At 44.8% G+C, this 24,818-nt stretch overlaps 1 protein-coding gene across 4 annotated transcripts in view; it reads right to left on the bottom strand.

Annotated features, from left to right (window-relative positions):
* The window catches only part of PLEKHG4B (pleckstrin homology and RhoGEF domain containing G4B), a 646,071-nt gene that overhangs the window by 250,979 nt on the left and 370,274 nt on the right, over positions 1 to 24,818 (bottom strand). For all 4 annotated transcript variants that reach the window (XM_069620594.1, XM_069620595.1, XM_069620596.1 and 1 more), the window contains one exon: positions 22,190 to 22,276. In XM_069620594.1, the coding sequence (XP_069476695.1) occupies positions 22,190 to 22,276 (87 nt within the window). The remainder of the gene's footprint in view (positions 1 to 22,189; positions 22,277 to 24,818) is intronic.

Below are 24,818 nucleotides of genomic sequence, written 5' to 3'. Positions count from 1 at the left end.
GCCAGCATGAAATCAGATAAAAATAACAGTGACATGGCGGCTATAAAAATGGAAAGAAGTTCACCATGGGGAAGGGCATAAAGTGCTTCAAGTGTGGCAGTAACCGTCATGTATCTTCAAACCCTTTCTGTCCCACACGGAATGCTAGTTGTCTCAAATGCAAAAAGAAGGGACACTTTGCAAGAGTTTGTAGGGAAAACGCAGCAGTAGAAAACATAGAAATGAGTGTCAGACATCCTGAACAAGAAGAAAATACGGTGGAACAACAGAACATGCAAACAAAACACGTTCTGCAGATCGGAGATGTTGCCGGTAGATAGAAAAGGCCGATAGATGTTTTCATGATCAATAACAGAGTAGTTACAATGAAAGTAGACAGTTGCTCACCATGGGCGATAATATCCAAGGAAACATTCCTAAATTGCGTCAGAGGTGACATGGGAGACTTGTGTAAAGCTACAATTGAACCATATACGTATGGTAATGTTAAAATTGAACTATAAGGGACTGTGAACATATAAAGGCAAGACAGCCTTCAACGCTAACCCAGTCAGGAGTGCCAGCCGTAACACAAACGGAAGCACCTGCGGTAACAAGGTCTGAAAATTCTACCATGTCGGAACTTCGGGACAAACCAGAAGAGGCACGAGGAAAACAGCCAAGTCACCCAACGGAGCTAGCCCCAAAAGCCACAAGCCTGACTCCAACTTGGCAACTTCAGAACACATTGGAAAAAAGCCCGAAGGCTTTATGGAACGTAGAAATGAAAGTGCGTACCTTGAGGAAAATGAACGGCGTCTCTGGCGTCCTTTCAGCAGCATTAGCGGACAAACAGAAACAGACGCCGAGCAAGACGAATTATAACTACCCGCTCCTTCCACTTGTTTCAGGGCGACATCGATCCTTGTGGGGATAAGAGGCAGGAGAATCCCGGGAAGGCAAACACAGGCTCTTTCCCTGGCACAGTGGTTGAGACAACATGGCGGCCTTCTCTCAGAGAAGGAGGGGGTGGGGATTATGGGGGTATTTGTAGACATTCCAAGCAAGTCCATTCTGATTGGCCAAGAACCCGCTACACCCTATTTAAAGGTGAAACTGACAATGGACTCAGTGTGTTTCGTCTGATCTCTTTTAGAACGCCGGAGCAGACAGAGAGACAGAGAGAGAGAGAGACACACACACACACACACACACACACACACAGGAGCCGCTCTGGGCCTATGAAGACTAGGCCAAAGAAACCTCAGGTTCATCCCTATAAGGGAAGAAGGAGGACTTGAAATTGTTTTTTTTTAATTTATTTTTTTTGGAATACCTGAATAAAGGATATTTCAGTTCCAGACTGCTGCCTTCCAGTCTCCTCCTTACAGGGACATTTCCAGCCACCATCAAATTTAAAGGTAGAAGCTGCGATGATGAAATTTACGTATCCAGAGAGAGATCACCATTGCTAGGTTGGAGCGAACAGAAAAAGTTGGGGATAAATACAAGCCAATGTGGAATCCCCAATTATGATTACTGAAATGAGAGAACAATGGGAGAAGGAATTTCCCAAAGTATTCACCGATGACCTTGGGAGACTGAATGAATATGAACACCAGATCAAGTTAAAGAAGAATCCTGTTCCAAAAATACATAAGGTTAGGTTAGTCCCACAGAATCTCAAGAGCAAGGTAAAAGCAGAAATTGAAACTTTACTACAAAGGGGCGTCATCAAGAGAGTGGAAGGGTCTGAGTGGTTGTCACCAGTAGTAATAGCTGCCAAACCGAGTGGTGACATAAGACTGAAGATTTGAGAGAACTTAAGAATATATTGGTTGACCATCACCCCCTGCCAAATATTAGTGAGAAATTAGCAATGTTGAGTAATGCGATAGTTTTTTCTGTCATTGACTTGTCGCAGGCATTCCATTAAGTTCCTCTTTCGGAAGATTGCCAAAATCTCACCTCTTTCATCACCTCCGAAGGGACATTTAAATACTGTAGGATGCCATTTGACTTAGCCTCGGCAGCCGCAGTATTCCAGAGGGTACTGGAAATGGTTATGGAGGGAGTTCAAAATGTGGTACTCTTTCAAGATGATGTTCTAGTGTATGCTGACTCCAAAACAGATCATGATCAGTTACTCAGAACAGTATTGTCAAGATTGGTGAATGTGGGTTTAACAGTCAAAAGGAACAAGTGTAAAATATCGGTAGATAAAGTAGAATATCTTGGTCATGTAGTATCCAGCCAAGGTATAAATCCTAAAATGAGCCTGGTTGATGCAATTGAGAGTGCACCATGTCCTTTGGACAAAGACCAAGTTAGATCATTTCTTGGTCTAGTAGAATCCGATCATACATTTGTAAAGAATTTTGCCATCATATCCACACCATTAAGGGCACTGATAAAAAAGGGAGCGAAATTTGAATGGCCACACAATGTGAAACAGCATTTAAGGAAATTAAGGAAGGAATTGTACATGCTCCTTCAATTGGAAAGTTTAGTGGTGATGACCGCACAGTGTTGGTGGTTAATGCTAGCATATTGGGATTGGGAGCAACTTTATTACAGTACAATTCTAATAAAGTGGAAAAAGTAATAGCGTTTGCCTCTAGAACACTCAAAGGGGCAGAAGTGAACTATTTGGTTATTGAACGTGAGGCAATGGCTATGTTCTGGGCAATTAATCATTTCAAGTATTTCCTATGGGGAAGGAAGTTCAACGTGCGATCAGATCACAAACCTCTGGTACAACTATTTAATAGCGGGAGATGGGCAGCAGGATCTCCGAGAATAAGTAGATGGGGTCTTGGGCTCCAGGCGTACAACTTTGAAGTAGATTATTTACCTGGGAAAAACAATGTTGTGGCAGATTTGTTGTCTAGGATGCCAATAGATAATGAAGGTGTGTTGAATGATGGGAATAATGATGGATATGTAGTTGCAGAACTAGTAAGTGTGGACAAGGAAGAGTGGACCAAAGCTGAAGTAACTGACCAGGATCTCAAATTTATCAAACAATGGACCATAGATGGATGGCCGGATAAGGAAGTTCTTGATAGAAAATTTGAAGTATGGTGGGAAGTAAGAGATGAACTAAGTATAGTAGGAGGTAGATTGATAAGGGGCAACTGCATTATACCCCCAGAAGGGGTGTGTATAAGTCTCATAGAACTGTCCCATCAAGGTCACTTAGGAGAAGGGGCTACCAAGAGAAGGGTATGTCACAGCTATTGGTGGCCCAAAATGGACAGAATGGTGGAAGGTTTTGTAAAGGATTGTAATGCATGTCAACTGAGTGACAAATCCAAGAGTGTGCGTGAAGTGCCACTAATACCCAATAATGTACCTTCTCAGCCATGGCAAAAACTAGCTGTTGACATATTAGGACCAGTTGCAGGTCTAGGAGATGGATTCAAATATATCTTTGTGTTAGTCGATTTCCATTCTAAATGGGTAGAATGGGAAGTATCTAGGGAAGTAACAGCCAGAGACTTAGTCTCCTTTTTAGAGATCTCAGGGAAGGGTGTCCATCTGAATTGGTTTCTGACAATGGGGTACAATTTGTATCGCAATTCATGAGGTCATTCTTGGAAAGCTATGGGATTAAGCACATCAGGACTGCACTACACCACCCAAGGGCAAACTGATTGGTTGAGAGGATCAATAGACTTATCAAAGGGGGAATCCAATTAGCTATGTGCTCAGGTCAAGATTGGAAGGAAACACTTAACCACATGTTCAGTTATTTAACTACACCCCATTCCTTAACCAAAATATCCCCTTTTGTGTCACTTAAGTGTTGAGAACCTGGGACTAAGCTCCGTCTGGGATGGTTAGGTTTGGCGGGTACGGTGGATAGAAATGCTATCATGAATCTCATTAAGAAAGCTCAGGTTACGAACAAAGACTTTTGACAGAAGGGAATGTGTAAAAAAAACAAGGGATGGAAAGTTGGGGAGTGGGTATTAGTGAGAAATCCCAGGTACTCTCAGAAGTGTGTGGAAAGCAAGTACTTTGGTCCCAAGAAAATTGTTGAAGTACGAGGGAATGTAGTAGTATTGGAAGGTGGAGAGGTGTGGTCTCAGGGCAAATTAGCAAGTGTAAAGACAAGGAAATTAAATGATGGGAAGAATATGATGAAAACAGTAAAGATCCAAATGAAAGTGAAGTTTCTAAGGAAGGTTTCATTGTTAGAGGAAATGGGAAAATCAGTGATAAACTTAATTCTAAGAGATCTATTCACAAACCAGGTTGGTTAAAGAATTTTGTTGAATGAAACTGGTCTGTAATATTTTTCTCTCCATTTTGTAGTTAAATCAAGTTTAGGGAGGGAGAGATGTGGTGATCCGTGAATTTAGTAATTTACCATTTATTGTTATTTATGCACCATGGTTGTTATTAAGTACAATATTTTCCATGTTATATTCTCATGTCCTCGTTACATCCTCACAAGCACATTCTAAGTTCTGATGAGCTCGTGAGGATGGAATGTGGACGAACGGTTGGTTTGGTTTGTTTTTGTTCAGAAGAGTCGGTGGCCCCGTTTGAATAAACTCACCTAAACTCCTCTATCTTGTCCTGCCTTTAATTCCACAGGCTGCCTCTTCGGTAGGCATATTAATGAGGGCTGCCTGTGTTTCTGGCTTGAAGCCTGAATCTCTGAGCCAGGAGTGTCGTTTGAGAAGTGTTCCCTCTGCGATGACTCTTCCTGAGGTGTCAGCATAGTCTAGGACATTCTTAAGAATATTTTGTGTGACTTGCTTTCCCTCTGTGGCAACCTTAAGCAAGTGTGAGCACATAAGTTCCGGTACAGAGTCGAGTTGTTCGATGAGCTCATCCCACTGGGTGCTGTTATAGCTGGCGAGCAGCGTAGTGTTAGCTGAATTGTGCCAGAGGTAGTGATACACTTGCCCAGTGTGTGGAACCGTTTACATTCCTTATTTATGGGTGCCTCAGAAGTGGACAGTGGAACACTAGCTCTCTCCCAGGTGGCTGTGACTAGCAGAAAATCTGGCTTTACACGTCCCCTGATATAAAGCGGACTGGATGGCGATGGTTTAAATATTTCCTCAACCCTCGTGTTTATCGCCTGCCTGAGTGATGGAATCAATAGTGACAGAGAGACCCTCTTTTTGATAGATTCAAGTAGAGCAATAGCATGACTAATGGCTTTTTCTCATTGAAAATGTCCTCGACAAGATCAGTGCCCTGAGGGCCAGTTTCCTCTGTTTGTATGCTGAAATGGTGTGCTGCTTTTTTCAGAAAGTCATTATATGGCAGTTGGTCAGTTATTGGCGAGGTATGATCACTTTTGATCACCCAGTGTCAGTTGGATCTGTAAGCATGAGATCCGGGTCATCCTGATCCTGTAGGTAAGTATTGTTGGGATCTTGATTGGGATCATCCTTATCAACAACCCAAATGTCCTGATCTGCCTGATTGGATAGGCTATCTCCCTGTTGAGACTTATCACCCTGTTGAGGGTCTTGAGAGGCATGAATGGACAGGATGGTGGGGTTGGCAATGAGCGCTGTGGCTGAGTAGGGCCTCTGGGCTCAAATAATTGCTCCTCTGTCTTTTGTCTGAGAGGGAACTTCTGCATAAAGTCGAAAAATGACGATTCCTTATCCATGGTTTCCTCAATATTTGAGTCTACAACCCATTTCTTGGATTTTCAGCCAGTCGGAATACTACCGTGTCTGGAGCAACTTAAGGGGGTTTTGTAGGGCTCTCCCTAGGTGTTTTTTCTGTAGGGATGGAAAGCAGAGAACCAGTCTTCATAGTCCTCAGAGGCACCTGGGGTCTGTTTCCTATGAACCTGATTTTATTTTCTCGGTGGACAAATGAGTTTTTAATTTTTTTGCCGGCATTTGCAGCGTTTCTGCCTCATCCGGCAAAATGGGGTTATGCACACCCATTGCCAGAGTACCTTCTTGAACGCCTTGTGGTAAGCGTGGTTGTGGAACCACAGTGGGCTTTGTCGGCAGCGGATCGGTAGGTCGAGAGACGCCTATCACCGGCATGCAGCCTTTCCTCGACAGGTCAGTCGAGGAACGGCCCTGGGGTATGTGCTTTGGTGTAGGGTGTGTGCTTTTTTGAGGCTGGGGCCAGGCGTGCGTGAACCATGGGTTCCTGAGTAATGTCTTCAAATTCCGAATCAGAGGCTCGGCAGCCTGAGTGATCTGATTCGAAGATTCCTGCAGTGGACTCCGACTTCGCCATCATGGCGTTTACCACCCACTGCTTTGTTCATCGCTCCTTCAGGGTTTTAGGCCCAATGAGCTTGCAAGATGTGCAGCAGGATTCTAAGTGATCAAAAGGATGGCAGTGGTTACACACTCTATATGTGTGTCCCTTCCACAGGAACGTCCGATTGCACTTAGGGCAAAATTTAAAGGAAGTACGATCCATGTTACAATGTGGATGAAGAGACAATAAGACAAGGGCAGTAGAGACTAAGAATGAGGGAAGGCATTCTCTAAATGGAAAAGTATCAGTTCACCCCATTCTCTCTACTAATAGGCCACAACCAGTTGTAGGCCGAAGCACGCTGTTGTAACGAACGTCCGTATCGGGCTCTGGAAATCAGGCATTGAGATGGTTCCGAAGGTGCATCGATCGCTAACCGGCAAGTTAAATTAAGAGGTATTAACTTCCAAAGTAGTTTAGGTACGGGACTCTGTGATAATACAACTATCCAAGAGGTAAAAAGCATTTTTAAAAAATCGGAGGGACCGCGCATGTGAGGGATCATGGGCACAGGGTACATCACACTAGGGATAGTATTACAGACACGCCCCGTCTACGTCCCTTTTCGAACTTCCGAAAACTTCATGTGCAATACTTTGCAGCTTCCACTAGATGTCGGCCTATTATAAGTAGATCCACAAGCCTCAGAATGAGAGTCATATTTTAATACAATTAACTATACGCTGGCAAACAGTTGAAGCACACACGTTTAATATGTGCTGAATTCGAAAAATTATTGAAAAATGAATTTCAATAGCAAGTCCTTCAGCTAAGTGGTAATGTTAAAACACTTAAAAGTGGAACAGATAACTGAGATCTCAGTACTGGTGAAAAGGGAAAGAAGAATTATGCCATTTCAATGTTCCTCTTTTTTGTGTAAGTGCTGCATTTTATATTGTCTATGTTTAACCTCTGTGTACAATTCCTGGCCAATGCTGCACCCGCAGTAATAGAGGGTGGCGCAAAGATGTGGGTGTCGACGACATGAGCCACAAACAGGCCTAGCTTCGGAGGTGGACGCCCATATCCTCAGCAGTTACATAGTTAATGTTAAGGGTCTTTGGTTAGCCTTCAGCATTTCAACATCAAAATGTTTGGACGGATGCTGAAAATAGTTACAAAATTCAGCCACTCCAACAAAAACAAAAAAACAGCATGTAATTGGTTTATTCGCTTTGGGGAAAATATTATACAGAATGTATAATATACTTGTTGCTGTGAGTAGTGGGTGGCAGATTCAATTGCTCATGTTTGACAACTGCTCTCAGCATGCAGATGTATCCCAAGGTAGTCAACAAGTTAATTTCCCCTTACAAGGTCTTTTAATATCCAGCTTGCTTTTTGAATGGTTACATTGAAAATGACACTGTTTTTCTCTCTGCGACATTGTTATTTTCAAAGGATTAGGGACTGCAAGCAAACCCTGGTTAAACGACTGTGTACTAGGGCTTTGAAGTTTCTGAAGTGACAATGGCACTGATTGATTCCCTTTGTGGTACCTTTCATTGCTTTCTCGAACACTGGACTCTTTCCTTCTAGTTCTATTACATCAGTGTGGCTTTGATGAGGAGAAGGTATTTGGCCAAACATCAAATGCACTGCACTTAGCCAATGATTAAAAGGCCATCAGAGAAATACAGGGAAAAACCAAGAAAATGGGGTGGTAGTTGTGAATGCAGCTACTTCGCTGCACCAAAAGGGGAATGGGGTAGGTTCTGAGCTTCATCGCACTGAACACAGCGACCACAAGGGGAAGGAACAGGGAGAAGTGCTAGCATTGAACCTTTCTGGACTGCAAGTGGTTTGTTCGGCCATCAACATTATTTATTTGTGGCCAGTCTGGTGGTAATCAATAAGGAGGTTTTATGGTTTTAAGAGTCTCGTGGGATAGTATATTTTAATCTTTTCTTGCAGGTAAGTAGGCCTACATCCTCAGAGGATTCATCAGAGTGTTTAAAGTGATCTGAAAGATGGAGCACATCTGGAGTCAAGTGTAGGGACTTCTTCGTTCTGGATTGAATTCTTAATGTATTCTGGTGCACAGTCCAGACATTACCTCAACACCAATACATCAGTTTGCATGTAATGGTGTAGAAGGTGTCACTGAAGCCCAACTAAAAATAAAGAACATTTCAAACAAGGTAGCAGGCGCTCCTCTCCAGAAAGAACCTGGCATGATAACTTGTTCTGAGATGAGAGTTTGCAGCACATGCTTTTTGCTCATCCCCACCCACATGGGCAGTCCAGCACCGAAATGCTATGGCAATTCCTCTCTGAACAAGAGTACCAACAGCAACCCCATACACGTGTTTCAGCCTTGTTGGGCTCATCAGTGAGGTGAAGCTGTGCCTCTCTGAGCACAGTGAGCAGTGGGTCCACGTCTGGTTGCCCCCAGGTAACTCAGGGTGACCAAATAAAGCACACATTTTTGTATTTGCATTTAACTAGAAAGCTTTATCTTGACAAATTCAGAGCAAACACCTGCACATCTCTCCTTCTAAATATCAACTATAGTGCAAAGAAGCAAACATGATTTACAACTACAGACAGCCATGAAATCATTCCTCGTTTAATGTCTCACATTTGTGATGGGGTAGCCTCAGAGCATGCAGTAAGCCGACAGAAAAATGAAGCTTTTTAAGGAAGGATAGTTTGTTTTATAAACACCATGTTTCCAGATCTTTTCTGCATGTGGAGGGGGATTGTTAAGGAGTTCTACAGCTTGGCACGAGGCCAGAAAAGGCTTTTCTTCCTTTAGTTTTCATTTTGATTTCTCAGAGAATGGGGAGATTGGCAACGATAGAACAGAGGTTCACAGGGAGTGTGTAGGGTGAACTTGGGAGGTCAGAAAATCTAGACCATACAGGGCTTTATGAACAATGCAGGGTGTCTTGAATGTGTATCTTTTGGCAACTGGCAACCTGTGGGGTTTAATTAGAAAATGTTGATATGATGTGTTCCGTTGAGTTGCACAATTTGTCTAGTCGCCATCTTCTGAGCATGTTGCAAGGTTTGAATTTGCCTAGAGCGAGACCCAGGAAGAGACTTTCCTTAGTCAAGGCATGTTTACAAATGTTGTTCTGCCTGGGAAGGATGTGGAGGGGAAGAGTCTTAGCAGTAGCAGGAGTTGGGAGAAGCGCAAGTCGACAAAGTCCCTCACTGGTGATTTAAGGGAAAGATCACAGCTGATGAGAAATCCAAGGTCTTAATAGTGCTGACTGGGGTAGGTCAGGTAACCACAGAGACAGACCACAGATTCTCACTCCTTCCACATGGATCACATTCCACAGGAGAATCAAGGACAATATAAGTTGCAACTGCTGCACCCTGCAATGATTGCAATAAAGGGAGTGTAAGAGATCTGTTGTACAGCAATTAATTAAATACAAAACATGCCGTGCTAAAAACATGATTCGTGGTTTTCCAAAAGCGCTACATAAAAATTGAATAAACTCAGGTTGTCAGCAAAATGAAAGACTGAAGAAATTAGGTACATTGTTTTAGGCGATCTCTGCCATAAGAGGAAAGTCACAGGTGTGAACTTCAATTAATGCTGCCAAACGAAATGGGCTTGAAAAGCGGTAGATACAAAAAGTGTGTACAATAAATGTTAGTGAAACATTTAGGTGTGCGTTTTCTTTTTGACATACTTCAGTAATAGCAAAAATGCAATACATCTAAGAAAATATGCATTTACGTGCGTATAGAAGATAACGTATAGAAGTTAACGTCAGATCCATGTTAGGGGCTGGCTTGAAATGTATGTCTGCAAAATAGAATGGTCTACAAAAAAGGTGTCGTAGTCTGCTGACAGGTCACTTTGGGGTTCTCAACTGAGCAGTTCGAAGGTCTCTATCTTAAAAGATCTGGTCTCTAGCACTATTATTGGAATTGGTGGGCACATGTAGCAGGGCAGAAGATGATCACACAATCAGCCATTTACACTTAGATGAAAGAAGTTGTGTAACGTTGCACCACAATCTCAACTGGCGGGCAGTGCATTCCTACCGAGCCTGGTCCACCCCCACACGTAGAAAGTGGTTCTCCCTCCCTGCATCCCATGGCACTTGCCCAAATGGCCTCCCCTTAGCATTTGCCTAGCCCCAGGGGCCCTCTCTCCCCCCCACCCCTGAACTTGTATGCCTCCACTCTCCCCCACACTTCCCTCCCACCCTAGCATTATCCCTTCCCACCTGCACTTCTTGTTAATGTACATGCACGATCCAATTGACAAGTCCTAGTCGGACCGTTATTGTTGTTTTCTTCCCTATCCCTCAAACCCCCTTTTTGTCTTTTGGCACCTTGAAACACCTTTTGCTGTATAGGCACTTTATAAATACTCAATAAATAAATGAAAGGTCAACATTCAAGTTTATAATGGGTTTTTGCCTTAAAAAGTAATCTGACGCAAATGTGTTCACATACTTCCCATTTTGAACAACACTTACTATAACATCTTTTGGGAGAATTGTTACTGTATACGCTAAATAATCAAGCTAAAACACACTGCGATTGCGCTCGTTGCTCAATTGAACAACCGCTTCACTGTTTTTCCAAGGGAAATGTTTCTCAAGATGAGTCGGCAGTCTGATCGCACATGGACCGAATTAAACAGTCAGTTCAAGAGGTACGTTAGTTATTGTTGTTATTGTTATTTTGCATTTATATAGCGCCTTATATACCATTGGTATGGTCTGAAGGCGCTGGCAGGTTGAACGCCCTTGGGAACCGAAGTTGAAATCAGTAGAGAGGGTAGAGAGTCAAAAGGTGCGTGTGAGCACCGGGTATGTGTGCAGCTCCTACTGTATCCATGTAATGGCTGCATTCTAGTGGTAGGTGTGATGGTTGAGAGGTCAGGAGTATGTGTTCGTTCTAGCAGGGTTTATCCAGACCGGATGTGGCTACATTAGACCTGAGGAGAACGCCTGGCTGGGGGTTGTGTAACCAGCAGTGATTACTTACAATGACGTGGAGTGAGCGGCGAATGTTGGTATGGGAACAGATATACCGAATGGTGTCATAGTATCTCTGTGTTCTAGTTGAGTGGTGATGTAAGGAGAGAGTAAGCGGGGTGGTGAGATATTATGGGTTATATGCCCTTTCAGACATTCACTGTATTCCAAACCATACTATATACGTCGTACAAATTCTATGTGATTCGGTCCTTTGCATGCACTCCATGCAGACCATTCTCCGCCATACATTCCGGTCCGCTACACGCATTCCGGTTTGTCGTGTGCGTTCGAGACTGCTGCGCCCGCTCCAGTTCGCCCTGCGTATTCCAGTCATGATGGGTTATATGCTCTTTCAAGCATTCTCTGCATTCCAGACCATACTATATACGTCATGCAATTCAATGTGCTCAGTCCGTTCCATGCCCTCCTATCCACTCTTGACAGCCCCCCGTGTGCATTCTTGTCTGCGCCAAGTATGCATTCTAGTCTGCCTTAGGCATGCACTCCTGTCTGTCTCATGCATGCACACCCGTTTGCCTCACGTATGCATTCCTGTCTGCTCCATGCATGTGATCCTGGATGGCCCATGCTCTACGCATTTGGCAGCTCTATGTATTCATCCATTCTACGCACTCATCAGTATTGGCTGCAATCTGCGTGTGTTCGTTCTACGTACTCGGCCGCTCTACGCAACACGTCCGTTCACTCTGGGCGCTCGTTCGCTCTGGCATTCATCCGCTTTATGCCCTGACATGTACTAAGCATTCGCCTGTTTTACTCACTTATCCCCTCTACGCACTCACCCCCTCTATACGCACTGACCCCCTCTATATGCACTGACCCCCTCCCCTCTACACACCCCTCCCCTCTACACACCCCTTCCCTCTACACACCCCTCCCCTCTACGAACCCATCCCCTCTATGCACCCCCTCCCTCTTAGTCAATCAGTGGGATTCCCATATTCAAGCTAGTATCAAGCTAGCACCCTTTTTGCATAGGGTTGAACAAGAATGGTCGTTTTTTCCCATTCAAATCCCTCATTGATGAGATTAATAAAATATCTTTTGTCCAAATCAGTTTATAACCTCTCCTTTAGACATTAATTACAAACGTAATGCCAAAACAGAAAATAAAGAAAGAAAAGATCTCTCCAAGGGCCCAGGAAATCACTAGTTCATTTGCACGCTGCTTTCCAGGTAGTTATACTACACCGTCAGGGCTATACCCTTTTTCGCTTGCTTCATTAAACGTATTGACCATTGTGTAGTGACCCACCCCAGTTGCTGCTGGTCAATACCATTAATTGTACACCATGTAACATACAGGGGTCACATATAGGGCAAATAATTGCAGCGGGTTCAGAAATAATACATCCTGCAGCACCCCTTTAAAGGAATGGTTCGCCCAAAATCTTTTATTTAAAAAATAGATAGGCAATATTAAAAAAAACGATTGCCATTTTTTTTTTCGAAGTCCCTATGTAAAATTGAGCAATTCAAGCTAAAAAATGTGCAAAAGCAAGCACGTGGGTGCATCCATTTTGTGAAATGGATGCCCGCCTGTACTGGCTTTTGCGGCACTAATGAAGGAAAAGCCAGCCAGCTGTAGTAAACAAAAGCTACCACTGGGTGGGTTTTCCTTCATTGGTGCCGGGACTCGGAGGACGCGGACCGGAGACTACAGGCAGAAAAGCTGCATCTCGGTAAGTACTATTTATTTATTTTTTTTTAATAAGCACTAGCTGTGTTTTTTTTCCTAAGTTTTCCGGGCTGGAGGAGCCCGGAAAACTTATAAATAAAACCGCAGCTTTAAAAACGTATTTATGTTTGCGGTAGCTTTTGAAGCAACCGCAAACATAAATACAACGTTATTGTGTTTGAAAACGCTGCGGTTTTTCTTTTAGTTTCTCAGGCTCCTCCGAGGAGCCTGAGAAACTTAGAAAGAAAAACCGCAGCGTTTTCAAACACAACCGTGTTGTTTCTCTGCCTAAATCTGATTTCCCATTTGGGGCTTTAGGGCTCCCCACAGGGAGCCCTACAGCCCCAAATGGGAAAGCAGATTTAGGCAGAAACACTGCAGCATTTAGCATTTCCCATTTGGGGCTCTCGGGCCCCCCGTAGGGAGCCCGAGAGCCCCAAATGGGAAATCAGCTGTAGGCAGAAACACTGCGACATGTAAACACAACCGTGTTGTCTTTCTGCCTGCCTTGGCTTTCACTTTGGGTCTCCGGTGCCAACGCGGTTGTGTTTGAAAATGCTGCGGTATTTCTTTCTGAGTTTCTCAGGCTCCTCCGAGCCGGAGGAGCCTGAGAAACTTAGAAAGAAAAACCGCAGCGTTTTCAAAAACACAATAACGTTGTATTTATGTTTGCGGTCGCTTCAAAAGCTACCGCAAACATAAATACAACGTTTTTAAAGCTGTGGTTTTATTTCTAAGTTTTCCGGGCTCCTCCAGCCCGGAAAACTTAGAAAAAAAACGCAGCTAGTGTTTATTTTTATTTAAAAAATAGCACTTACCGAGATGCAGCTGCAGCTTTTCTGCCTGTAGTCTCCGATCCCTGTCCTCCGCGTACAGCACCAATGAAGGAAAAGCCACCCAGTAGTAGCTTTTGTTTACTACAGCTTGCTGGCTTTTCCTTCATTAGTGCCGCAAAAGCCAAAGCGAGCACAGCGTCGGGCATCCATTTCACAAAATGGATGCCCCCATGTGCTATCTTTGAGCTTGAATTGCTCAAAATTTTACTTCGAGAAAAAAAAATTCCAATCGTTTTTTTTTATATTGCCTATCTATTTTTGAAATAAAACATTTTGGGCGAACCATTCCTTTAATAATGGCAGGCTGAGCCAGCAAGATCCTCTAGCAACAGCATTGCAAGCCCTGTGTGGTATTGAGCTTTAACAATCATGTTGCTAGCTAAAGGCATAGTCACTTATGGCAATCCCTGGTGCAAACCTCAGGTTTCTTTGCAAAAATGGGCACTCTGTTTTGGAAGAGTAATTCTATAATAGCTCTGCTCAACCAAAAGGGCATGTGCAACTTTCCCACAGATATCTATTATAAATGAAATGACAATCATTTGATACACTAACACAGAAGACTTGCGGTGTCCAGTCAAAGTTTCGAAATGCAATACTTTCGAAACAAAAGGATCGGGAAAAAAAAATTGAATGCTTTAAAAAAAAAAAAAAAAAGTATATATATATATATATATATATATATACACACACACACACATATATATTTATTTGTTTTTTTGGGGGGTTTCGTATAGGAAAAATCAGAGGGTTTTTCCCCAAAAAACAGGGGTTTGGAGGGAGAACCCCCGCCCCCCCCAAAAAAATTTTTTTAAAAAAAACCTGCATTCAAATTGTTTTTTCGATCCTTTTGTTTCGAAAGTATTGCATTTCGAAACTATGTATTTGAAACTGACTATAAACCACACTAGCAAGTGCAGAGTTACAAATTGAACAAGTGGTCAACAAAAGTGTATGAATGTGCTATCTGCAGAAAGTGAGATCCAAGTGAATGATGCATGGATCATCTCTCAACCCAGAGCTCTTCAAAGCATTCATTACTGAGGACTAGTTAAGGCAGTCCCATCTGAGTACTGTATAATGATAAGTCACTTGCATGATACTTGGAAAGGAGTATGACTAGAAGAACAAGCACCAGCAAAGCTAAATGTTTTAGAGAATCTGCACCGTCTTTCTGGAAACCAGCATTACAAAAAGGTGGGGCCCCTGGGAGATGGGTCAGTGTTTCAGCATTCTCTTGCATGGTGGCTACCTTAAGAGTCACAGTGCTTTACATAGCAGGGACAGAGGTGCAGGCATATCAGAGGGATTGCAGAGGCAGCGGGAGATATGCACTGGATTCCAGAGGTCTACTTGCTCTGCCCACTTTCCTGTACCTGCTGACTTGGGCAGTGGAACCAAAGGGATGGATGTGGCAGAGAAACAGCCGCGGCACTGTATGTTCGGTGCGATTTCTCATACTGGCTGGTTCACAAGTGACAGTGCCACAGGGGAGAGGAATCCTATGTCTTGTTATCATGTTGCACCTGTTCTGGGAGGCCTTTGTTTCTGCTACAGCTCATGCCATGTCCGTTCTGATGTGGATAATGGGAGGAAGCAGTCTCTGACACAGCGTCGGCTGATGAGCCATGAAAGTGGAAGACCCAAATTACAGTGTGCACTGTTCATTCCATGCCAAATTCATCAGGATCTTCAGCATATGCTTTGCCTGTTCCTTTTCAATGGTGCATAGGCAATATGCAGGGTAAGACATTGGGCACAGTGATAACACTGTGCACATCGCAACCAAAGCTGCATCTTGACTAGTGTAGCCAGATCTGGTGGCCACAGATCCAGAAGGCAAAATAAAGAATGTATGCAGCGCTGAGAGAGCGAGAGAACCACAACAGTCCTCACAAGTCACGAGCAGAGGTTAGAAGACGTTAAAACATGTTCACTCGAGAATTTGGGGGAAGAGGAACATTGCTAAAGACAATGCACACTAAAAGAGAAACACATTTCTGAGGGTGTACTACTGCTAGAACCAGTAGTCCTAATGTTGGCACTAGAGAAGCAGTAGTAAGGTTTAAGTAGTAAGGTTTAAGTTACTTACCTGAAACTATTGTTCTCCAACATGGGTCTGACATTGATTCACATGCTCATGAATATTCCCAGTCAGGTTGGGAATCCTCAGTTAAAAAAAAAGATGTTTCACTTTCGCTTGAAAACTGTATTTCTCCTCTAAACCAATTACTGTCCTCTGGGTTATACTGCACCCATCCAATAACAGTCCTCTCCCTAAGCTCCACCTCTGGTGGCCATCTTCAGATCTGGTAAGCACGTTAAGTATCAGTATGAACCAAGAAGAGCCACAGAGGGGAAGGAGGGAGGGTTTGCATGTAAATTCATGTCACACCCATGCTGGGGAACAATAGTTACAGGTAAGCAACTTAAACGTTCTCCAGCATGGGGTCTGGCATGGATTCACATGCTCATGAATAAGATTACATAACAGTACATATACACCACAGCAGGTGGCAAGGCTCAACAGAAGCAATAAACACTTAGCCTGGAACAGACTCACCTCAAGTGAACAGGTTGCGTAACACCGCTTTGTCGACTCAGGACTCCTCCCTGGAATCCCTGTTGACACAGTAGAACCTTGTGAAGGGGTGTGTAGACCTCCACGTAGCAAATGTCCATGCAGATGTTGAGCAGGGGCACACCAGAGAGAAACACTGTTGCTGCGATGGCTCTGGTGGAGCGGGCTCTCGGCTGGTCTGGCAGCAGCCTGCTAGCCAATCAATGACAGTGCATGATGCAGCCAGAGAGTCACCTGAAGATGGAAGCCTTCGACGAGGCCTTTCTGCGATTCACAAGTCCAAAATTGACAAACAGCTGAGAAGTCTTCTGAAAATTCGTTGTGCGTGCTATGTAAAATCTTCAAGGAATGAGCAACATCCAGTGAATGCAAGGCCCTCTCCGCAGGGGACGATGGATTCGGGAAGAAGACGAGCCACACCAAAGGCTTGTTGAGGTGGAACTCAGACGACACCTCCGGCGTAAAGGTGGGGTATGTACACAGTACAATCTCTGAATTGTGGAAGGACAAGTATGGTTGCTAGCATGACAGGGCCTGGTCTCCCTGATCCCTGGCCGAGGTGATTGCCACGAGGAAAGCAGTCTTCCACAATAGAAACTTGAGTGCAGCCAGATGCATCAGATCAAAAGGAGCCCCCATAAGCTTAGTCAAACCCACATTGAGCTCCCAAGCCAGGGAAGGCACCTGACCCTGCGGAAAAGTCCTGAAGAGTCCTTTGAGGATCTCCTTGATGAGTCTGTGCGACCACAGAGAAGGCCTACCTGGCGCCTTGGTGTAATAGGATATGGTGGACAGGTGCACTTTTATAGAGGCATGAGCCAGACCAGCCTTGGGCAAGAAAAGCAGGTATGGCAAGAGGTGCGGGGCTGTGATATGCAGAGGGATAATCTTCTGAGCCCGGCAACACATGGAGAAACGCTTCCACTTATGGCCGTAGCACGTCAACGTTGAAGAGGCCCTGGTCTTTACCAGAATGTCCTTACGGTGACGTCATAGTCAAGCGCCATTACTTCAGTGTGCCTCCCAGTACTCTTACTACGAGCACGGGAACGGACACGCCATTTCTCCTTTCTTGCCGGACTGAGAAGGTAAGCAGATCCTCCTCTGCACTACCATGCTTCCTTAAACTACACGATCGGGCTCTAACGCCTTTTTCTACACCTTTTAAACGTTAGAGTACGACCCAGACGACTGAGAAGTCATAGCATCTCGTCTTCTGCCGGATCCTCTGGGTTGAGATTGTTGCCATTCTACCTTCACGGTGACTACTTTCCTTATCATAAGGGTAAACACAAAAACCTTTTGAGACTAATATTCTTTTGTAAAGATACAGCCCGCCTCATATCTCTCAACATGAATAATCATTGATTAATAGCCCTCCATTTATGAATGAACCACTCTTTCTCTTGTCAACTACCAACAATGACAATGATATCTCCTACTTGAATGCCTCTATTACACAGCCATTTGGCGGTCAGACCGTTGAATGCCTTTTTTAAAAAAAATATATAGAATATCTACTACTTGAAACTTTGAATTTGGTATATTGTTTGTTGGACACACCCGATTGTCTAGGATAGAATAGACCGAACAACTTTATAGTTGAATAACTGAGTGACTATGTTTACTTTAATGATATTTACCTAAGCCAGCAGTACATTGGGTTCTTTCCTGATGAGAATGCATGTGAATACAATACATTGAATTAAGATTGACTTTTAATATATATTATCATATAGATGATTACATGTTTTGTTGAAATTTCCCTTTAGATGTGATACATTTTGCTCAATATGCCCCTGAAGAAGAGATGAACTTCTCGAAACGCGAACTATGAATTATTGAAAATTAAAGAAACTGGAAATACCTACAATTTATGTGTGGAGGTTCTTCATTGAATACTAAAATGTTTTTTTTTGTGCTTTAAACTAAATAATAAGTATTGCAAAGTATGTACACACATACTTGGTGTATCTAAGTCATATTAATAATTGGGCTCTATTTGAGCTAGTGAAAGTGTGCAGGGGACGGGAGTTCCTCTATTAGGAACTTACTTTGTTTTCATATATTTTACAACCCATATGCCAGGGTTGACTTCTCTCCCCTGCACCTTAAAATGTCCTAAAAGCACTATTGTGCTATTTAACATTTATCCAAATACACAAACATCATCAATAGGAGTGCATGGTGAACACAATTGTGGTTTTCAAGTCACTGTGTTGAGTCATGCCCCTTGGAACAGTGTGTTCTGCGATGGCTACAAGCACGACTTTGGATAATTTATGGAGAATCCCAGATCCGTGTGCTGGCTCGCCATAGCATGGAAGCAGAATTGAACTAGCCAATCGTCCAGGAAAGGGTAGACGTGGATGCCCTTGAGATGAAGATGTGCCGCCACCGGAGCCAAACACTTTGTGAAGACTGTTGGGGCCATTTTCAAGCCAAAGGGAAGTGCCTTGAATTGATAGTGCCGCCTCGGGACCACAAACCGCAGGAACTTGCGGTACTTCTGATGGATGGGGAAGTAGGCGTCCTCCAGGTCCAGAGAAGCCAGGAAGTTGCCTTCCTCCAGTTGGCCGAGCACATGCTGCAACGTGAAAATCCTGAACGTCTGGGACTTCAGGTACTTGGTTGAGGGGTCAAAGGTCCAGGATCGGCCTCCACCCTTCAGTCTTCGCTCGGACCAAAATGGATCTGGAGTACACCCCAGACCACCAGAGGTGCTGGGGAACGGGTCCCATCGCCCCATTTCTTTTTAACATGGATTGGACCTTCTGTAGCAACTGTGCCACATGCTGTTCTTGTCCAGCTACAGGTGGAATACGAGGACACCCGAGTTGGAACTCCAAGGTGTGCCCCTTTCCGAGAGGGTCCAGCACCAGTCTGTCAGTGGTGATAGTCTTCCACGCGCTAACAAACCTCGCCAGCCGGCCTCGCACCGGGGTACACGTCCTCCACCCCATTACCCCCCCCACCCCTGAGTACTCAGCCGGTTCAGGCCTGTACTGCGGGCAGCGCTGTACACTGCTGCCTTATGCCTGCAAGTGGCCCCTATACGCTTCCTGCGTCATGAAGCAGGAGGGCTCTGATAAGGGGTGGTGTAGCTCTTGGACGACCTGCCAGGTTTTTCTCCTTGGGGAATGAAAGGATGACGATCCGCGTTGCTGCAGGGTGCCCAGCGAATGGGCTGTCTCCGTATCAGTCTTGATTTGTAGAGACTTGTCAACCATCTTGCCAAACAGGTTTTCTCTGTCGAATGGCATGTCTAATACCTTCAACTGAACTTCCTGCATAAAGTTGTTGGTTTTCAGCCATCCCTGCCGATGAGGAGACACTCTGTTGCCCATCTGACGGAATCCGGGGTCCGCGATGTCCACTTCCACTGTAATGGCGTGGTCCAAGGTCACCTCCCCCTTCTGGAACAGTTCAAGAGCGTCTGCGTTCTTGTCAGGTAGGTAGTCAAGAATAGGGCCCAGCTTATACCAGAACTCCCAGTCATAGCGCGACAAAATGGCCAATCCATTAGCGGCCTTAATGGTGCTGGCAGCCATATAGATAATCCCCTTTCCCATAGCATCCAGCTTCTTCCCCCTCCTGGTCCGGGGGTACCATGGATGAGGATGACAAATTTGCAGAGTGTTTCCTGGCCGCGGCTGAGACTACGGAGCTAGGTGAAGGCTGGGGCCTCAGACACTTGGGGGTTCAGTCTGGGACTCTATTTTATTCTTGAGCCTGTCCCGATTGGGCAGGGTGGTGCTCGGATTCTTCAACAGCGCTAGGTCTTCATCCCAGATATTATCCAACAAAGGAACAGACATGATGGTCCTCCGCCTGGAACCGCAACATTGATAAAGGAAACCTTACTTTTTTCGTCTCCTCAGGCACCAGTTGAAAATATTTGGAAGCCTTGGACATGACTGAATGGAAGGAGCTGATGCCATCTGGTGGAGAGGCCTTGTGTGGGTCATCTACGCCTACTGGCTCTCCGTCTGCTGGCAGGAAGTCATCTGCTCTGTCAGTGTCCATCACTGGTGCCTCAGACCCGCAGGGTCTTTGACTTATGTTTGCGCCTAGAAGGACTTCTGGAAAGCGGCCTTGGTGGACTTCCAAGAAGAGCAGGGCCCGGTGTGGGTGGCAGCCTTTGCTGAATTTCTGATACTAGCTTGTGCAGAATGTCCAATGGAACGTCTCTGGGTTTAGGTGCAGAAGGAATGAGAGAGAGGGATGCTCTGGGCCAGGTACGCCTCTTCTGGGGCGGTAGGTGATATGGTTCACCTCGCCACGACCCACCTTCTGACAAGGGTCACTGGCTCCTCTTCGTGGTCTGAATAGTAGCCCTCAGGCAGGTCATCAACCTCTTCGGAGCTAGTATAAATGTTCCCCCGCACACTTGGTTCAGCTCCTCATTCTGTAGCCTTCCTAGGGCTTGACAAAGGCTTACTCACTCCTCTCTCCTGAGACTTCTGGGAGGCAGAGGCTGCTGCCCCCTTTCCGGGGGACTTTGCAGAAGCCATGGCAGTTACCTCACGCTGTGCCAGTAAGGACACCTACCGAGTAGTCGTCACCGTCGCTGCTGGCACCACCACCACCAACTGCCCTCCTTTTGTAGTGGTCGTCTAAGGGGCCATGAACGGGGTGGCAACAGCAGTCATCGATGTGGCGGTTGATGACGCAGTTGAGGATGGTGTTGTCTTGGCTGGTTGAGACGTTGGAGGCAGATGAGGGCTCACCTTGGGTCTCTCCATAGTCGCCAAGTCCGCTGGCAAGCAGAGTTTCGAAGGGGTCAAGGACTTTCTCTTTGAATGTGTGACCCTCGCCGGCAAGCTCACGGTGGATGTAGTCAGTGATGACAACCTTGTCCTTCCCTAGCTGGGACCCGCAGCAGAGGCAAACGCAGCGGGATCCGTGGCATGCAGCCTTTCCTTCTTTTGGACCCGCTTTGGCAGGGCATCCTCAAAGGACCTCGACCTCTTATCTGAGGGGGTTGAATCGTTGGACCAGCCGGTGCTGGGAGAAGCACGTTCATGCCCAGAGGCTGAGTCAGAGGCCTTACCCAATTTTAACCATGCTGCCAGCCTGATGTAGTGGGCTTTCTTGGTGGTCTTTGAAAAACCGCAGCAGACCTCATCATCATGGTCTGGATGCAGGCAGTAAAGACATTTGTGGTGTCCATCCTACACAAAAGCCTTCCTTACTCCACGTTTTGTGAAAAGCTTGAAGAGGCATTGCTTCTCTTCGGTCATGGTGAAAAAGGCACGAAGTAGGCCAAAGTCTGGGCCTTCTCTGATCCGATGAAAGATCCTCAAAGTGTGATTCAAAAATCGGTCAAAACGTTCACATTTTACTCAAAAACTCAAATTGTTAGGAAAAAAACAGGAAAGCACTGAGAGGGCTCCCAACACTGAAGCGTGCAGTACAAATCTGTAGATGGCCACCATGGGTGGAGTTTAGGGAGAGGACGGCCATTGGATAGGGAGCAGTATGACCCAGAGGACAGTGATTGGTTTAGAGGAGAAATACAGTTTTCAAGCGAAAGTGAAACTGTTTTTTCTTTTACTGAGGATTCCCAGCCTGCCGACGGGTAATATTCATGAGCATGTGAATCCATGCCAGACCCCATGATGGAGAAATGCAAGGAACTGAGTTCCGACCAAAGTGGAGAAGACAGAAAAAGTAATTTAAAACAAAGACTGGGGGATAATCAGGCAAGCAGCAACACAGAGCAAGCAAGGATAAGGCAGAAGACCTTGTATCTATGTGCAGAAACGTAAAGGTCAGACAGGATGGGCCTGGACGTTCTAATGCAACATAGCATTTCAACAAACTAACGCAAATATTTACAAATCTTAAATGTGATATTAGGTTATGGTTGTGCAATTACCTGAACTGCACACTCCTTATCAGGTTTGAAAGCAGATTCCTTATCCACCAATATAAGTGCACTGTTTATGGAATTAGGAAGGGCATTCTATGGAAAAAAACATATGCAAGATCACAAACACAGTTTTACGAGTGATCAGACAGATATTGCTAAATTATAACACACTCAAAACTCTATATGATTCACTGTTTTGATAGATTAACAGCTTGTAAAAGATGTGGTTAATTCTTATATGAAAATAACACATTTGTGAAATTGTTATATATGAACATTTGTGCGTTTGCTGTTCTTAAAACACATACTAAAGTTGTTCCGTAAGGTCACCATATCCGTTGCATGTATATGTAAATCTCACCAGTGTTTTTTTTACATTTATACCTTGTACATGCATCTGAGTCACTGAAGCAAAAGACAGCTAGTAAGGAGCAGCTATATAAACGTTCTATGGTATTTTAATATAAGAATGAAAAAATGAATAAAATAATATACTTTCTCAAATCATTTGCCAAATTTAGTGCGTCATGTTGTGCAGAAGACTTCTGCTTTGAACAGATTTGTGGCTGCTGATGGGGATTTTATGGGGCTTGAAAAATCACCGTCACCCCACCCCACCCCTCCCCCCAGAACCCTGAGCAACACCCTTCTGCATCATATATAAAATGGAGGACATTGACGCAGATGCACTAGAAGCACGCAGAAGTGCTTTAAATGCCACCTGTCTGGGTAGCCAGAAGGACTGGGAACTCTGAACACAAAGGCTGTTTAAATTATACACAGCAAAGGAGAAGCTTCCGTAGAAAACATGCGTGTGCCAGCCGGAATCTTGTGCTCCAGCAAGGTTTACTGCAGTACTAATTGGTTCAGCACTCACCCCATGGGGAGAACGAAAGAACCAATATTGAGGTTTCTTACAGTTATGTATGTAGCTAGTAAGCATACTTCAGAAATGAGCAATGGCTATTGATGCTAAGGCCATTGGGGATATCTCAAGCGGGTAGGATTTAGATCAATGTGGGCATGGAAGACACAAACAATAACTTTGAGAACCTTTCCAGCTACATAGCCCAATAAACTGACTCACGGAGACTACCTACCCCCTGATGCTTACTCAATTTATCAGTGCATATCAATGACCATGTCACCAACTCCTAAACAACTGCTTATACAGAAGCGGACTGACCGAATCAGCAGATTGCAAGTTTCCTCGCCAGGTTCCACGTTCTTGCTCTTTTCAATACTCTGAAATGCCCTTTATCCTCAACACTGCAGAAATAATTAGCACCAAAATGGAAAATATTGAAAGATCATTAGCTTTATACAGCTGCAGAGTTAATGATCACCAGTGAGGACTTCCTTAGTGCCCCCACTTTTGAAGGTATTATGTTCTCAATCTGAAGGATACCACAACAAAATGATCAGCAGAATGGCATATTAAAGTTACTGGTTTGTTGTAAAAGGAAACTCTGTAGCAATGCTCTTGTTAGAGCTGGGGATATTTCAAAGTCATAAATTGATTACCATCAATACTGACATTAGGAAGCAGTGGGCTTCTTTCTCCAACCAAGGCACACAACTACAAATACATGCGTTGGGGCACATTGTTAGGGCTGTTACATCAATTAAACGGGCCGATAGCACAGCGAGTATAGCGCTCTCTTTGACATCCGTGCAGAGCTTGCAGACGCAGGTTCGAATCCCGGCAGGGCCAAACTCAACCTTTCATCCTTCCGAGGTCGATAAATGAGCACCACACACCGTGGGTAATAATAAGCAGTGCTCAGGTACCTGAGGGTTCGTAGCGCTAAATTATTATAATTATTATTAAACAATTAGTGTGTAGGAGCAGTGAAACTGATGCGCTTTTGCACCCTTGTTTCCAGACTGCCATACTCTAGTCTGCCTGCTGGTGCCCCTGCGCCCCACAGGTCAGACACTGCAGGCGCCGCAGCACCGGTAGGCACACTAATCACGGAAGCACCGGCACTGTTAGTAACAGTGTTTCCGTGAAACCATTCCCGTGGAGTCCGAATGGGGACTAATATTTTCCGGCACCTAGCTCCCCAGTCTTCCGGGACTTGTAATATCTCGGTGGCACCGAGAAGCTAGGTGCCTGTAAAAGGTTACGAGTCTGGCAGCAACCCGCCGGAAGCAGCGGCATGGTTACCGCCGGACTCGTAATGAGGCCCAGTGTCTGTATGTAAGGTCTGCACTTCAAATCTTAATTAACAACAACATAAAACAAGTAATGCCAAAAGTTTGGGCTTTTGTGCAGGCATGGGAAAGGCACTTGCCAGGCAATCAGACTAGTGCTGACCCGAACCTGCCGCCATGCTTTTGCCCTGCATTTCCCCTTCTGCACTACTCTAAAGTTCTGTAAAGAGTTGTGTTCAAATGTCTTACCAATTTCTTAGACATCCACAAAACCTCAAGACCCCCCAACAATCCGGTTTCCACTCCCGTCACTCCACTGAAACTGCTCTCATGAATGTCTCCAACGTCATTGCCTCTGCTAAGCAGTCCAACCAATCCTCCATCCTAATTATCCTTGACCTGTCCGCTGCCTTTGACAATGTCGATCACTTAGATCTCTTAAATACTCTTCCTTATTGGGATTCGCAACCAAGCAATT

The sequence above is a fragment of the Ambystoma mexicanum genome, chromosome 5q, assembly GCF_040938575.1.
Source record: "Ambystoma mexicanum isolate Mex_15411 chromosome 5q, UKY_AmexF1_1, whole genome shotgun sequence".
NCBI classification, from domain to species: domain Eukaryota; kingdom Metazoa; phylum Chordata; class Amphibia; order Caudata; family Ambystomatidae; genus Ambystoma; species Ambystoma mexicanum.
The sequence above is the reverse complement of the archived record's forward strand: the minus strand, read 5'-3'. Positions and strand labels throughout refer to the sequence as shown.